Source organism: Heterodontus francisci, chromosome 27 (assembly GCF_036365525.1).
Source record: "Heterodontus francisci isolate sHetFra1 chromosome 27, sHetFra1.hap1, whole genome shotgun sequence".
Taxonomy (NCBI): domain Eukaryota; kingdom Metazoa; phylum Chordata; class Chondrichthyes; order Heterodontiformes; family Heterodontidae; genus Heterodontus; species Heterodontus francisci.
In genome coordinates this window covers 10,391,080-10,407,453 of record NC_090397.1, presented here as the reverse complement: position 1 = coordinate 10,407,453, position 16,374 = coordinate 10,391,080, and the positions used below count along the sequence as shown (strand labels likewise).

At 43.3% G+C, this 16,374-nt stretch overlaps 1 protein-coding gene across 4 annotated transcripts in view; it reads right to left on the bottom strand.

Moving 5' to 3' along the window:
- fgd6 (FYVE, RhoGEF and PH domain containing 6) overlaps window positions 1–16,374 on the bottom strand; it is a 185,861-nt gene that overhangs the window by 140,312 nt on the left and 29,175 nt on the right. For all 4 annotated transcript variants that reach the window (XR_010977625.1, XM_068058785.1, XM_068058784.1 and 1 more), the window contains one exon: window positions 4,738–4,876. Coding sequence is in view for 3 of the 4 variants with exons in the window: in XM_068058785.1 (XP_067914886.1) it covers window positions 4,738–4,876 (139 nt within the window). In the remaining variant the exon portion in view is untranslated. The remainder of the gene's footprint in view (window positions 1–4,737; window positions 4,877–16,374) is intronic.

Genomic DNA, 16,374 nt, shown 5'->3' with positions numbered 1-16,374 from the left:
TCTTAGGCATTCTCTTTCCCAGAGGGATGCAGACGCTTGGTCATTGAGTATAGTCAAGACAGAGATTGATAGATATTTGGACACTAAGAATAAAGGGATATAGGGATAGTGTGGAAAGGTAGTGTTGAGGTAGATCAGTCATGATCTTATTGAATGGTGGAGCAGGCTTGGAGAGACGAGTGACCTACTACTGCTCCTATTTCTTATGTTATGTATTCCTCTATTGATAAAAAAATGGAATCCTTGGCTTTAAGATTTCTCAACTTATCCTGCCATCTTCAAAGATTTATGAACATAGACCCTGAGGTGTCTCTATTCCTGCACCCCCTTTAAAATTGCACCATTTTGTTAATATTGCTTCTTCTCATTTTTCCTACAAACTGTATCACTTCACATTTCTCTACATAGAATTTTATTTGCCTGCGTCTCCCCATTTTACCAGTCTACAACCTCCTGAAGTTTGGTGCCATCTGCCTTATTGTGTATTACATTTCCAAGTTTTGTATCATTTGGAAGCTTAGAAATTACGCCTTGTATATTCATGTCCAGGTCATTAATACATATTAAACAGAGCAGTGGTCCTAATAACAACTCCTGAACACCAATGTATACTTCCCTCCAGTCTGAAAAACAACCATTCACCAATACTCTTTGCTTTCTGCCCCTTAGTCAACTTTGTATCCACACTCCATTGTCTCTGTAATCCCATGGGTTTTTACTTCACTAACAAGTCCACTATGCAATACTTTATCAAACACATTTTGAAAGTCCATGTACAGATCTGCCCTCATCAACCCTCTTGTTACTTCAAAGAATTTGATCACATTAAACACAATTTGTCTTTAACAAATCCATGCTGACTTTCATTTTTTAGCACATACTTTTCTAAATGCTAATTAATTTTGACCCAGATTATTGTGTCTAGAAGTTTCCCCATCTCCAACGTTAAGCTAACTGGCCTGTAATCTCCAGGTTTATCCCTCTCCCCCTTTTTAAACCAGAGTGTAGTGTTTGCAGTCCTCCAGCCTCAGCATCACCCCTATATTCAAGGAGGTTTGGAATATTGGGACAAAAACCTCAGCAATTTCAATCCTCAATACCCTCAGGATGCATCCCATCTGGACTGGATGTCCCTCCTATGTCTAAAGTACTCTTTACTCTTGTGCTAGTTGTCTCTCCCAGTCCAAAGTGCATCTTGTTTCACCTCTCTAATGTTTTATCCTGGCTCCCAGCCCCCTGTAAAATTTGTTTAAACTCTCACCCTCACTAGTTAATTTTCCCGCGAGGACATTGGCCCCAGCTCTGTTGGGGGGCAACTTGTCCACCTTGAACAGGTCCTACACCTGGTCCCAATGGCTTAGTAATCTGAAGCCCTCCTTCCTGTACCATTTCTCCAGCCTTGCATTAACCTGGTTTACCCTACTATTCCTATGCTCATTAGTGTGTGGATCTGGGTCTAATCCTGAGACTACTATCTTTGACTGCCTGTCTTTTGACTTCCTTCCTAGCTCCTGAAACTCTGACTGCAGGACTTCAACCCTCATGTTTTTTTTTAATTCATTCATGGGATGTGGGCATCGCTGGCCAGGTCAGCATTTATTGCCCATCCCTAATTGCCCTTGAGAAGGTGGTGGTGAGCTGCCTTCTTGAACCACTGCAGTCCATGTGAGGCAGGTACACCCACAGTGCTGTGAGGAAGGGAGTTCCAGGATTTTGACCCAACGACAGTGAAGGAACGGCGACATAGTTCCAAGTCAGGATGGTGTGTGACTTGGAGGGGAACTTGCAGGTGGTGGTGTTCCCATGCATTTGCCGCCTTTGTCCTTCGAGGTGGTAGAGGTTGCGGGTTTGGAAGGTGCTGTCTAAGGAGCCTTGGTGCGTTGCTGTAGTGCCACTGTGCACCGGTGGTGGAGGGAGTGAATGTTTGTGAATGGGGTGCCGATCAAGCAGGTTGCTTTGTCCTGGATGGTGTCGAGCTTCTTGAGCGTTGTTGGAGCTGCATCCATCCAGGCAAGTGGAGAGTATTCCATCACACTCCTGACTTGTGCCTGGTGGACAGGCTTTGGGGAGTCAGGAGGTGAGTTACTCGCCGCAGGGTTCCTAGCCTCTGACCTGCTCTTGTAGCCATGGTATTTATATGGCTACTCCAGTTCAGTTTCTGGTCAATGGTAGCCCCTAGGATATTGATAGTGGGGGATTCAGTGATTGTAATGCCATTGAATGTCATGGGGAGATGGTTAGAATCTCTCTTGTTCGAGATGGTCATTGCCTGGCACTTGTGTGGCGCGAATGTTACTTGCCACCTATCAGCCCAAGCCTAGATATTGTCCAGGTCATGCTGCATTACTACACGGACTGCTTCAGTATCTGAGGAGTCACGAATGCTGAGCATTGTGCAATCAGTGAACATTCCCAATTCTGACCGTATGATTGAAGGAAGGTCATTGATAAAGCAGCTGAAGATGGTTGGGTCTCGGAGACTACCCTGAGGAACTCCTGCAGTGATGTCCTGGAGCTGAGATGTTTGACCGCCAACAACCACAACCATCTTCCTTTGTGCTAAATATGACTCCAACCAGCGGAATGTTTTCCCCCTGATTCCCATTGACCTCAGTTTTGCTAGGGCTCCTTGATGCCATACTCAGTCAAATGCAGCCTTGATATCAAGGGCAGTCACTCTCACCTCACTTCACCTCTTTTGTCCATGTTTGAACCAAGGCTATAATGAGGTCAGGAGCTGAGCGGCCTTGGCGGAACCCAAACTGAGCGTCACTGAGCAGGTTATTGCTAAGTGCCGCTTGATGGCACTGTTGATCATAAATAATGACATATGGATGACATACATGATGTGTGCTCATGGTAATTCAATTTTTATCTGTTTTCTTTAAACTTGGGACTTCGAACTTTGCACAGAAGGCAAATAGACAGAAAAAAGAAACATCTAGGAATACAATCTACTAATAAGCACACATGCTAGCTAGGCAATCAGCTGCAGCAGATATGTTTCTTTTAGGGATTCTGTATTGCAATTTTTACACCCATTTCATAGTTCAGATCTCATGCAGGACATTATAGGGCGGGAGTTTTTACATTGAAAAAGAGCCAATACCGCATCTAAAGATCAACGGGTGTCAGTCAACTTTGATCCACTTACTGTCTCACAACAGATACTGCAATGACGGGGCAAATGCTGCAGGAAAAAAATCCAACAGACTGCTAGTTGAAAGGGGAAAAAATGGAAAGTAAAAGAAAATGAAGAGAGTCTCATACACTGGGGATAGAACCAGATTGGAATTTTATCCAAGGTTCAGCAATGACAACTCCTGAGACACACAACTCGCAAATGAAATGAAACACGCAAGTAAATAAATATATAACTAGAAAAGCTATGGCATAAACCTAAGCAGTACATAGCGCACAGGTATGTTATCAATAGATTGAAACAGCTTTAATTATTTTCAAATGTTAAAGTCAGAAACATGGTTTTATGTTAAGTGCATTACGCAGCAACATTTATTAGAATTCCTTGAAAATAACTGTATTTGGTGGAAGATAGTTCCCCAATCTGAGGAGAATATTTGATAAGATGCCTCACAAGAAATTCATAGCTAAAGAACATGATTACTATTGAGTGGTGTTTAGAAGATCAAAAAGGTAGCATTTAAATGCAGTTCTATTTGGACAGTAGTCCATGGCAAAATACCCAAGAATAACCATAGGCTCAAATGGTTAAATACTTTAAGAGGTTATGAACAGGATACTGAAAATAAGTTTGTAAATAATATCAAGTTGTGTGTAAACTTAAAAAAGTAGTACATTTTTCATGGCTTTGCTCAGTCGGTTCATGACTAAGCTTTAAATAATATACAAGATGGTAATGGAGTTGAGAGAGAGACTTCAGAAGTTCCCTGAAGTCATATGGCGGCTAGAACAACTAACTACATTGTGATAGTTGATAAATTGAATGGGATGTGTTGATATTGCAATTTAAAGTTCTAAATGTTGACAGAAAAAAGTATCTGAAAGTTCTGACAATAGATAATGCTTGTGGACAGGAAAAGCAAGACCTACATAAATATTGTTACATATGCAAGTCAGAGCATGTGATGTCTGACCTCCATCAGAACTGGGAAATCATCAAGCAGTTTGGACCCCTCATACTCCCCCACCCTGTTCTGGAAGCCCACGTGAGCACTCAACTACCACATATTCATGCAGAGGGAGGGGTAAATTAAGGCAAAGTAGCAGATGGGAACACACCATCACATGGTCCCAGCTGCACAACACACCAAAAGAATGATATTTTCAAAAAAAACAAAACAGAATACTCTGCAACTATGTGCGCCCATCCTTCCACTGAGCACATACATACAGATATATGTAAAACTCCTACACAAATGTACACTCTTTGTTGTCAATGTACCCTCCTGTATTGTACAAAATTGTACTACATACCAGTACATAAAGCAATGAATGACCTTTATCACAATTTCCCCTCCAACAAAAATGTACTTATAGCTCTAAAACGCTGAGATAGAAGATTAAACATAGAGTTAAAAGAATAGCATTTAATAAATTGGATTTATTTTATGCAATCATTATAAATCAAAGACTCTAATGTTATTTCCTACATGGTATAAAAGATCCCTATTGTTGAGCACTGCCACAGCAGATCTACTAGAATTATATTTTGAAAAACTTCTGTCTTGAAGAACCATACTAAATATAACAAGCTACCTGCTTCTCATCTTGCTGGTCCAGTTCCCCTTTGCTTGTATCTGAACTGGTATCATCTTCATCAGAGCTAAAAATGATTTCTTCCTCATCTGAGTTGATGTCCATTTCTGAAGAATGGTTATCCTGATCCTGTACAGGGCTACAAACAAGTTAATCAGAGCAAGGCAGAGTCTTATCATTTCAGGTGCCATTGAATATAACGATCCACACCTTACTTTTCCTTTTTTGGGGGGGGATGGGGGTTTATTTTGAACTCAGAGGATGTCAATGTTAGGAACGAAACAGTAAACCCTCCTGGAAATATAGTTCAAGCCAAAAGCAATGTAAACTTGCGTTCTTCTGCTGTAATAACTTGAAAAGAGGATCCTCTAGTACATTAATATGGTTCTTTCCCCTCCTTCCCCACTTCTCACACCAGCCAGCCTTTCGCCCAAATACTGGAAATAGAAAAGCAATTTGTGCTAAGAGCATATGCTTACTAAGAGTTGGGTTCAGGTAAGCCAAGTTCATTTCAGTCAAGGTGGGCATAAAGCAGAGGTAAAAAAAAAATGCATTACCCATTCCCTACATGGGCACTCCAAATGCCACATTAAGGGATATTAGAGAGAAATACAGCACCGAAACAGGCCCTTCGTCCCACCGAGACTGTGCCGACCAACCACCCATCTACATTAATCCTACATCAATCCCATATTCCCTACCACATCCCCACCTTCCCTCAATTCTCCTACCAACTACCTACACTAGGGGCAATTTACAATGGCCAATTTACCTATCAACCTGCAAGTCTTTGGCTGTGGGAAGAAACTGGAGCACCCGGCGGAAACCCACGCAGTCACAGGGAGAACTTGCAAACTCCGCACAGGCAGTACCCAGAACGGAACCCAGGTAGCTGGAGCTGTGAGGCTGCGGTGCTAACCACTGCGCCGCCCCTGATATTGAGAGGACATACCTAATGACGGTGTCTGTTACTGAGGTATTGTGATGTTTAGTTACTTGATAGTTATTTACTTAGTAAGTAGATTTTAATTATTTTATTTCAATAATGTTACTTTTTAAATTATTTTAAGTAAATTATTTACTCAAATAATTACTTAACAGTTATTTGACTATTGTGGTAATTTTCTATTTTTCAATAAAACTAATGCACAGATTAAAGGCTGATGTATATGGCCTGTCAGAGTATTTGATACCTGTCAGTTGAAGAGGTCTGGAGAAAGCATGATGCAGCTCATAATGCGATTGGTGGGTTTATCAATAACAAAGAATTTGTTAATCCTGTGGAGAATACCTTCCCGATTTCTCCTGAATAAGGGAATATTTCCTTCATGTAAGGTGTGGGGTTGGTTGTAAAAGCAGCCCTTTTGCACTGGTCAAGAGATAAAGTTGAGCTCTTGAATAGGTCACATAGCAATATTGACAGTAACTGTGGGACTATGCGCAGCAGCATTTCCCTCCTAGCTAATAAAACATGGCACTGAGAAGTAACAATAGCAGACTTCAGTATGGATAAGTGGAAAATTAATATATATTTAACCTTAGCATGCTGAAAAAGTGCATAAAAGTTTTCAAGCCTGCAAATAGAATGTGCACATTTCTATGCAAAACGCTTATCAATCACTCAACAATTCTGGTGAAAGTAAAAATAGCTCAGTTAATGTTTAGCCTCCTCATCCCGAGTTATAAATAACATATCCTATTACATCAGCTATAGTGCCAGCAATAAACAGGAAATTTACTGAGGCCTCCTTCTGCAGTATAACTAAAATAGAAATCTTCGCATACCATTAATTCCATTGCCATGAAAATAATTAAGGATTCTCTATGACTAACTATCACAGAGCAAACCAATTCAAGACTAAGTAAAATTATTTTTGTTATTTTAATGGTTGCACCTAAGTAAAAGAGGTGCCCATATAAATATATTGTAATTGTAGAACTGCATGTCAATGGTGGATCTCTCTGCTCGAAAGCCGCATTGTGCCTCAGGGTAGACACGCTCAACCAGCTTCTGGAGTCTGTTTAAAATGACTCGAGCGAAGACTTTCCCCACTATGCTGAGCAGGGAGATTCCACGGTAGTTGTTGCAGTCACCGCGATCACCCTTGTTCTTATAGAGGGTGATGATATTGGCATCACGCATGTCCTGTGGTACTGCTACCTCATCCCAGCACAGGCAAAGCAGTTCATGGAGTGCTGAGAGTATAGCAGGCTTGACACTCTTGATTATTTCAGGGGTAATGCCATCCTTTCCAGGGGCTTTTCCACTGGCTAGAGAATCAATGGCATCATGGAGTTCCGATTTTGTTGGCTGTTCGTCCAGCTCATCCATGACTGGCAGAGATTGGGCTGCATTGAGGGCGACTTTAGAGCAGCGAGATCCACCATTGACATGCTGTTCTCCCTTCACCAGCTACAGGAGAAATGCCGCGAACAACAGATGCCCCTCTACGTTGCTTTCATAGATCTCACCAAAGCCTTTGACCTAGTCAGCAGACGTGGTCTTTTCAGACTACTAGCAAAGATCAGATGTCCACCAAAGCTACTAAGCATCATCACCTCATTCCATGACAATATGAAAGGCACAATTCAGCATAACGGTGCCTCATCAGACCCCTTTCCCATCCTGAGTGGCATGAAACAGGGCTGTGTTCTCGCACCTACACTGTTCGGGATCTTCTTCTCACTGCTGCTCTCACATGCATTCAAGTCTTCAGAAGAAGGAATTTTCCTCCACACAAGATCAGATGGCAGGTTGTTCAACCTTGCCCGTCTTAGAACAAAGACCAAAGTACGGAAAGTCCTCATCAGGGAACTCCTCTTCGCTGACGATGCTGCATTAACATCTCACACAGAAGAGTGTCTGCAGAGACTCATTGACAGGATTGCAGCTGCCTGCAACGAATTTGGTCCAACCATCAGCCTCAAGAAAATGATCATGGGACAGGACGCCAGAAATGCTCCATCCATCAATATTGGCGACCACGCTCTGGGAGTGGTTCAAGAGTTCACCTACCTAGGCTCAACTATCACCAGTAATCAGTCTCTCGATGCAGAAATCAACAAGCGCGTGGGAAAGGCGTCCGCTGCTATGTCCAGACTGCCCAAGAGGGTGTGGGAAAATGGCGCTCTGACACGGAACACAAAAGTCCGAGTGTTTCAAGCCTGTGTCCTCACTACCTTGCTCTATGGCAGCGAGGCCTGGACAACGTATGTCAGCCAAGAGCAATGTCTCAACTCATTCCATCTTCGCTGCCTCCGGAGAATCCTTGGCATCAGGTGGCAGGACCGTATCTCCAACACAGAAGTCCTCGAGGCGGCCAACATCCTCAGCATATACACCCTACTGAGCCAGCGGCGCTTGAGATGGCTTAGCCTTGTGAGCCACATGGAAGATGGTAGGATCCCCAAAGACACATTGTACAGCAAGCTCGTCACTGGTATCAGACCCACCGGCCATCCATGCCTCCGCTTTAAAGATGTCTGCAAACGCGACATGAAGTCCTGTGACATTGACCACAAGTCGTGGGAGTCAGTTGCCAGTGATCACCAGAACTGGCGGACAGTCATAAAAGTGGGGCTAAAGAGTGGCGAGTCGAAGAGACTTAGCAGTTGGCAGGAAAAAAGACAGAAGTGCAAGGAGAGAGCTAACGCTGTAACAGCCCCGACAACCAATTTTATCTGCAGCGCCTGTGGAAGAGTCTGTCACTCTAGAATTTGCCTTTATAGCCACTCCAGGTGCTGCTCCACAAACCACTGACCACCTCTACCCATTCTCTCTCGAGACAAGGAGGCCAAAGAGAAAATTATTATTTTTTTTATTTAGAGATAAAGCACCGAAACATGCCCTTCGGCCCACCGAGTCTGTGCCGACCAACAACCACCCATTTATACTAATCCTACATTAACCTCATATTCTCTACCACATCCCCACCATTCTCCTACCATCTACCTACACTAGGGGCAATTTATAATGGCCAATTTACCTATCAACCTGCAAGTCTTTGGCTGTGGGAGGAAACCAGAGTACCCGGCGGAAACCCACGCAGGCACAGGGAGAACTTGCAAACTCTGCACAGGCAGTACCCAGAACTGAACCCGGATCGCTGCAGTCGTGAGGCTGCAGTGCTAACCACTGCGCCACCCAAACAATCATAGAACGATCATTTCAGTTCAGGCTTTTATGAACTGAAACTTGGCATCAAATTCACAGCTGGACTAATGTTTCAACAGATCCTGTGAAGCTTGGTCTTCTGGTCACTGATTGAACACCTTTGACAGACTAGTCTGCTGCAAGCAACCACACCTTCATCTCAAACTGCAAAATCTCAGTTCCGGAGAATGAGTCACTAGTTCCAGTTTTATCTATCCGATAGTAGCTAATGCATAACTGGTGGTAACTTCTCTTCCAACTTCTACACCACCACCTTTGGAATCTCTGCAAAGGTATATGAATGGTTCAATTTTCCTCTTCACCTTGGCAACATCAAAGACATGGAGTCAGCTTTACATTGAGACTGACACCACTCAGGACCATCTCTGTCGACCCCTCTACTGCCTCTATACTGGCAGACTGCTTTTTGACCACCAGTCCTGAATGAGTCAATTTCCTCCACTAAACGTTAGGAATTCAGAAGCCATAGCCTTCAGCCCCCACCACAAACTTTGTACACTCTCCACCAATTCCATTCCTGTCTCTAGCCACTGTCTAAGACTGAATCACAGTGTTTACAACCTGTGTCCTGTTTGACCCACAACCCACAAGCGGAACGTCTGAAACCTACATACCAATGGCACCTCCACACTTGAAACTCCCATGCTCTGCTGGCTGGCCTCTCAAACTTCACTTTCCAGAACTGTCAACTCACCCAAAATTCCACTGTCTGTGTCCCTAACTCGCATGAAGTCGCATTCATCCATCAGCCCTGTGCTGACTGAACTTCATTGACTCCCAGTTAAGCAACAGCTGGATTTTAAAATTTTCCACCCTTATTTTCAAATCCCTCCATGGCTTTGCCTCTCCCTATCTCTGCAATCTCCACCAACCCTACAACTCTGAGCCCTGAGATATCTGTACTCCTCAAATTCTGGCCTCTTAAGCACCTCTGACTTTAAAATCACTCCACGATTGGAGGCCATGCTTTCAGCAGCCAAGGCCCTAAGCTCTGGTACTCTCTCTCTAAACCTCTCCACCTCTCTTTCCTCCTTTAAGATGCACCTTAAAATCTACCTCTTTCATCAAGCTTTTGGTCATCTGCCCTAATATTTCCTGAAGAGGCTCGGTGTCAAACTTTGTTTCAAAACACTCCTGTGAAGCATCTTGGGGTGCTTTACTCTGTTAAAAGCACTATATAAATACAAGTTGTATTTATGCTCGGCCATCACCCCTTCCTTGCTGACCTACATTGGCTTTCAGTTCCCCATAACACCTTAAAATTAAAATTTGCACCTTTATTTACAAATCTCCAGGGTCTTAATCCTCCCTACATTTGTAATAACCATCAGCCTACAATCTCCCCCAAACTTTGATTCTGGCCACTTCAGCACATACTTTTCACTTTCGACCTTCAAATGCTCATACCACACATTCTAGAATTCCCTCCCTACTCTCTCTGCCTCACCAACTTTTAAGAAACACTTCTTAAATTTGATTAAGTTTTCGGTTACTCCTCCTAATCTCTTTCTTTGGGTCAGGGTCTGTTTTTCTGTTTTAGGTACACTGTGAAGAGCCTTAGGACAATTTGCAGGATTTTGATATTGTGTTTTCCGACAGGTTTTTTTTTTAAAAAGAAAACTAAGTGAACTTACACAGGTCTAAAAGGAAAGATCACAGGCTCTTTGGAGAGTATATATTAAAACAAGATGAACCAGTTTGGGAAATGACATAATTAACAGCCTATTTCAAACTGATATGAGGATCTATTATCTCACCCAGGTACATTGTCAGGATGACTAGGGACATCAGCAATTTGTCATCTTCTGAGTTGACCAAACAAATATTCATACTTTTTGTGAGGAAGACTTTATGCAAGCGGGCAAGGCATGAAGTGGCTGCAGAGGATATTTCCCAGCGAGGAGGTAGTCAGTTTGGTTTTACAGGCCTGCTGAATCCTTCTGCTCCGCAAAGCCAGAATTAGAAGATCAAGAAAAAGGACAATGGGCAGGCAAGCAGGGTTTGAAGTCTTTGAGACACAGCCCTTGGTCTGAAACTAGAAGCTACATTTTCAAGTGATCAGTTCTGGCAGTCAGAAGTAGTCTTAGGAAGACACTGCTAAAACAAGTCTATATAGTGTTTCTTCAATGGGACTACCCCCTTGCTTAGTTCCAGTCTTATCTGTACTATTGGATTGTATCCAATGCATGACTAACAATGAGTTGTCTTCCCACTCTCATATCACATCTGGAGTCCCCAAAAAGATACAGCCTTACAGCCCTGGCCCAATCAAAAACCAAGTAAGCCAATCTATGAAAGGGATAGTGGAAAAGGTTTACTATTTTCTCTCCATGCTATCAGAGAGAAGCAAGACCAAACTAAGAGCACTTGCTTTAACTTTTACTCTATGTTCACTTGCTGTCTGTGCAATAAAGAAATGTAAAGAAATAAAGAATGATTTATATTCAGCTTCATCTCATCATGTGCCCCAGTCTGTCTTAGAAAAGATTGGATGAGTGCATAATGGCATTTGGATAATTATATGAAAAGGAAAAATTTGCAGGGGAAAAGGCGGGGTGTGGGACAAGGTGAGTTGCTCTTGCAGAGAGCTGGCACAGACATAATGGACTGAATGATTTCCTTCTGTGTTCTATGATTCCATGTCTTTCAGCTAAGATACCAAACTAAGGTCCCATCTGCCTGTCCAGATCCCACAACACTATTCCAACAAGAAAACAGAGCACTGCTCATATCCCAGGCAACCAGTCTTACTCAATTACCAGTATCAAAAAACAAATTAAATGGTTTTTTACCTGATTCTCCATTTGTGAAATCTTGCTGTGCCACAAAGATTATATGTCAGAAAGTAATTCATTAATATATTCCTATGTCTGTGTATTTGTTGTTTTTGACGAGGGGGTGGTAGCAATGGTTTGAAAGCAAAGGGGAGAAATAGTTTACAGCAGCTAGCATGGAGCCAGGAAGGGAAGTTGGGTAGTCAGCAGTTTAGTGGCAAAGGGGTCAAGGGAACAGGTGGTGGACCTCATGGGCAAGATGAGCTCGGAGATGGTAGGAGAGGAAATATAAAAGAGAAACTGAAGAGAAATGTGGCTTAGGGTTCGGAGGGCATGTTGAAACAGCAGAGGCAGTTGAACAGATGATCTCAATCTTAGTGTTAAAGAAGTCTAGAATATTCTCGCACTCATTATTGAAGATGAAGATGGAGATGGTGGGGGTGAAGGGTTTAAGGAAATGGTTAATAATGGAGAAAAGAAGCCCGAAGTTCGCTTTGCTCTCCAAGATGATTCTGGAGTGGTATGCAGTTTTGACAAGAAGCAGTACAGTCCAATAGTACTTGATGTGGTCCAACCAGATGGTGAGGGACAGCCAAACCAGTTGTGCACCATTTACATTCAAGTCTGCATCCCTATAATTTGATGAAGCAAAGACAGGGGCCATAACAGAGGGATCAACCAGGATGAGAGACAGTAAGCTTTTGCTGCAGACAAGGCCATAAACAACAAAAACTTCATTTATGCCGCGCCTTTAACGTAATAACACATCCCAAGGTGCTTTACAAATGTTTTGAAACTAAATTTCACACCAAATCACATGAGAGCAATGAGCAAAAGCTTGTTTTAAGAGCTTGAAGGAGCATCTGAAAGGTGCAAAGTGAGGCAGACCAGTGGAAAGATTTACAGAGGGAATTCCAGAACTTAGGGCATTGGCAGCTGAAGGCATGGTCACCAATGGTGGAATGATTAAAGTTGGGAATGCTCAAGAGGCCAGAATCGACAGTGCACAGAGCTCTTCGGGGACTGCAAGGCTGGAGGAAATCACACAAGACACAGGAGCAGAAGTACACCATATGGCCTGTCAAACCTGCTCCGCCATGCAATACGATCATGGCTGACCTTAGGCTTCAATTCCACTTTCCTGCCCACTCCCCATATTCCTTGATTCCCCATGAGACCAAAAATCTATCTATCCCAGCCTTAAATATATTCCATGATGGAGCATCCACAACCATCTGGGGTAGAGCATTCCAAAGATTCACGACCCTTTGAGTGAAGTAATTTCTCTTCATCTCAGTCCTGAATGTTGACCCCTTATCCTGAGACTGTGTCCCCGTGTTCTATATTCCCTGACCAGTGGGAACAATCTCTCAGCTTCTACTCTATCAAGCCCTTTCAGAATCTTGTAAATCTTTGCTGCACTGCCTCCAGTGCAAGTATATCCTTTCTTAAATGTGGAGACCAAAACTGCACACAGTATTCCAGGTGTGGTCTCACCAAAGCCCTGTACAATATTAGTAAGACTTCTTTATTCCTGTACTCCAATCCCCTTGCAATAAGGGCCAACATGCCATTTGCCTTCCTAATAGCCTGCTGCATCTGCATGTTAATGTCCCTTGAATGAGTTCCCCCAAGTATCTCTGAACATCAACACTTACCAGTTTCACACCTTGTAAAAATATTCCACCTTTCTATTTTTAGGACCAAAAGTGAACTTCACACTTCCCTACATTATACTCCATTTGCCATCTTGTTGCCCACTCACTTAATCTGTCTATATCACTTTGTAGCCTCTCGACATCCTGCCCCCAGCTTACCTTTCCACCAAGCTTTGTATCAGCAAACTTAGATACATTACTCTCTCTCTTCATCCAAGTCATTAATATAGAGAGTAAGTAGCTGAGGCCCCAGCACTGATCCTTGCAGCACCCCATTATTCACTGCCTGCCAACTTGAAAACGCCCCATTTATGCTCACTCTCTGCTTCCTGTCTGTTAACCAATCCTCTATCCACGTCAATATATTACACCCAACACCATGAGCCCTTATCGCCTATTAATCTTTTATGTGGCACTTTATCGAATGCCTTTTGAAAATCAAGTATATTACATCTACTGGTTCCCCTTTATCTACCCTACTAGTTACATCCTCAAAAAACTCTATAATAAATTTGTCAAACAGGATCTCCCTTTCGTAAAACCATGCTGACTTGTTCTAATCATACTATGCTTTTCCAAGTGCAATGTTAAAACTTCTTTAATAATGGTTTCCAGCATCTTCCCAACAACTGATGTTAGGCTAACTGGCCTGTAGTTCCCTTTTTTCTCTCTACCTCCTTTCTTGAAAAGCGGTGTAACATCACAAGAGATACAGAGGGGGCGAGGCCATGAAGGAATTGAAAACAAGGATTATAATTTTAAAACTGAGACACTGCTTAACTGGGAGCCAATGTAGATCAGCAAGCAGGACTTGGTGCAAGTTAGGACATGGGCAACCGTGTTTTGAATGATTTCAAGTTTACGGAGGATAGAACTAGGGAGGCCGGCCAGCAGTGTGTTGGAATAGTCAAATCTGTAAGCAAAGGCATGGATGAGGGTTTTAGTAGCAGGTAAGCTAGGTGATGTTACGGAGGTGGAAATCACAATCATACAGTGCAGAAGAGGCCCTTCGGCCCATCAAGTCTGCACCGATGCATTAAAGACACTTGACCTGTCTACCTAATCCCATTTGCCAGCACTTGGCCCATAGCCTTGAATGTTATGACGTGCCAGGTGCTCATCCAGGTACTTTTTAAAAGTATGTGAGGCAACCCACCTCTACCACCCTCCCAGGCAGGGCATTCCAGACCGTCACCACCCTCTGGGTAAAAAAGTTCTTCCTCAAATCCCCCTTAAACCTCCCGCCCCTCACCTTAAACTTGTGACCCCTCGTAACTGACCCTTCAACTAAGGGGAACAGCTGTTCCCTATCCACCCTCCTCATAATCTTGTACACCTCGATCAGGTCACCCTTCAGTCTTCTCTGCTCCAGCAAAAACAACCCAAGCCTATCCAACCTCTCTTCATAGCTTAAATGTTCCATCCCAGGCAACATCCTGGTGAATCGTCTCTGCACCCCCTCCAATGCAATCACATCCTTCCTATAATGTGGTGACCAGAATCGCACACAGTACTCCAGCTGTGGCCTTACCAAAGTTCTGTACAACTCCAACATGACCTCCCTGCTTTTGTAATCTATGCCTCGATTGATAAAGGCAAGTAAGTGTCCCATATGCCTTTTTCACTACCCTATTAACCTGCCCTTCTGCCTTCAGAGATCTATGGACAAACACGCCAAGGTCCCTTTGTTCCTCGGAACTTCCCAGTGTCAGGCCATTCATTGAATACTTCCGTGCCACATTACTCCTTCCAAAGTGTATCACCTCACACTCTTCAGCGTTAAATTCCATCTGCCACTTTTCTGCCCATTTGACCATCCCGTCTATATCTTCCTGTAACCTAAGACACTCCACCTCACTGTTAACCACTCGGCCAATCTTTGTGTCATCCGCGAACTTACTGATCCTACCCCCCACATAGTCATCTATGTTGTTTATATAAATGACAAACAATAGGGGACGCAGCACAGATCCCTGTGGCACGCCACTGGACACTGGCTTCCAGTCACTCTAACAGCCATCTGTCATCTACTACAGCTAAGCCAATTTTGAATCCACCTTATCAAGTTACCCTGTATCCCATGTGCATTTGCTTTCTTGATAAGTCTCCCATGCAGGACCTTGTCAAAGGCTTTGCTGAAATCCATGTAAACTACATCAACTGCACTACCCTCATCTACATACCTGGTCACATGCTCAAAAAATTCAATCAAATTTGTTAGGCATGACCTCCCTCTGACAAAGCCATGCTGACTATTCCTAATCAAATTTTGCCTCTCCAAGTGGAGATAGATTCATCCTTCAGAATTTTCTCCAATAGTTTCCCTACCACTGACGTGAGACTCACTGGTCTGTAGTTCCCTGGCTTATCTCTACAACCTTTCTTAAATAATGGGACCACATTAGCTGTTCTCCAGTCCTCTGGCACCTCCCCCGTGGCCAGAGAGGAATTAAAAATTAGGGTCAGAGCCCCTGCAATCTCCACAGTCTTGTGGACAGTCTTGATGTGGATAGGTGGTTGGAAGCTCATCTTGGGGTCAAATGCAACATATTTGGATAGCACTGTTAATGTAATAAGACGTCTTAAGGTGCTTCACTGCAGCATTATAAAAATATGATTCCAAGACACATAAGGAGATATCAGGGGAGATGATTAAAAGTTTGGTCACAGAGGTTAGGTTTTAAGGAGTGTCTTAAAGGATGAAAGCGAGGTAGAGAGGCAGAGAGGTTTAGGGACAGAATTCCAGAGCTTAGGGCCTAGGCAGCTGAAGGCATGGCCACCAATGGTGAAGTGATTAAAATTGGGTATGCTAGTGGGTCCAGAATTAGACGAGAACAGATATCCCAGAGGATTCTAGGGCTGGAGGAGATTACAGAGACAGGGAGGGAAGAGGCCATGGAGGGATTTGAAAACAAGATGAGAATTTTAAAATCAAGACGTTGCTTAACCGGAAGCCAATGTAAGTCAGTGAGCACAGGGGTGAAAGATGAACATGACTTGGTGCGAGGTGCCAGTAAAGGCACAGGCAGCA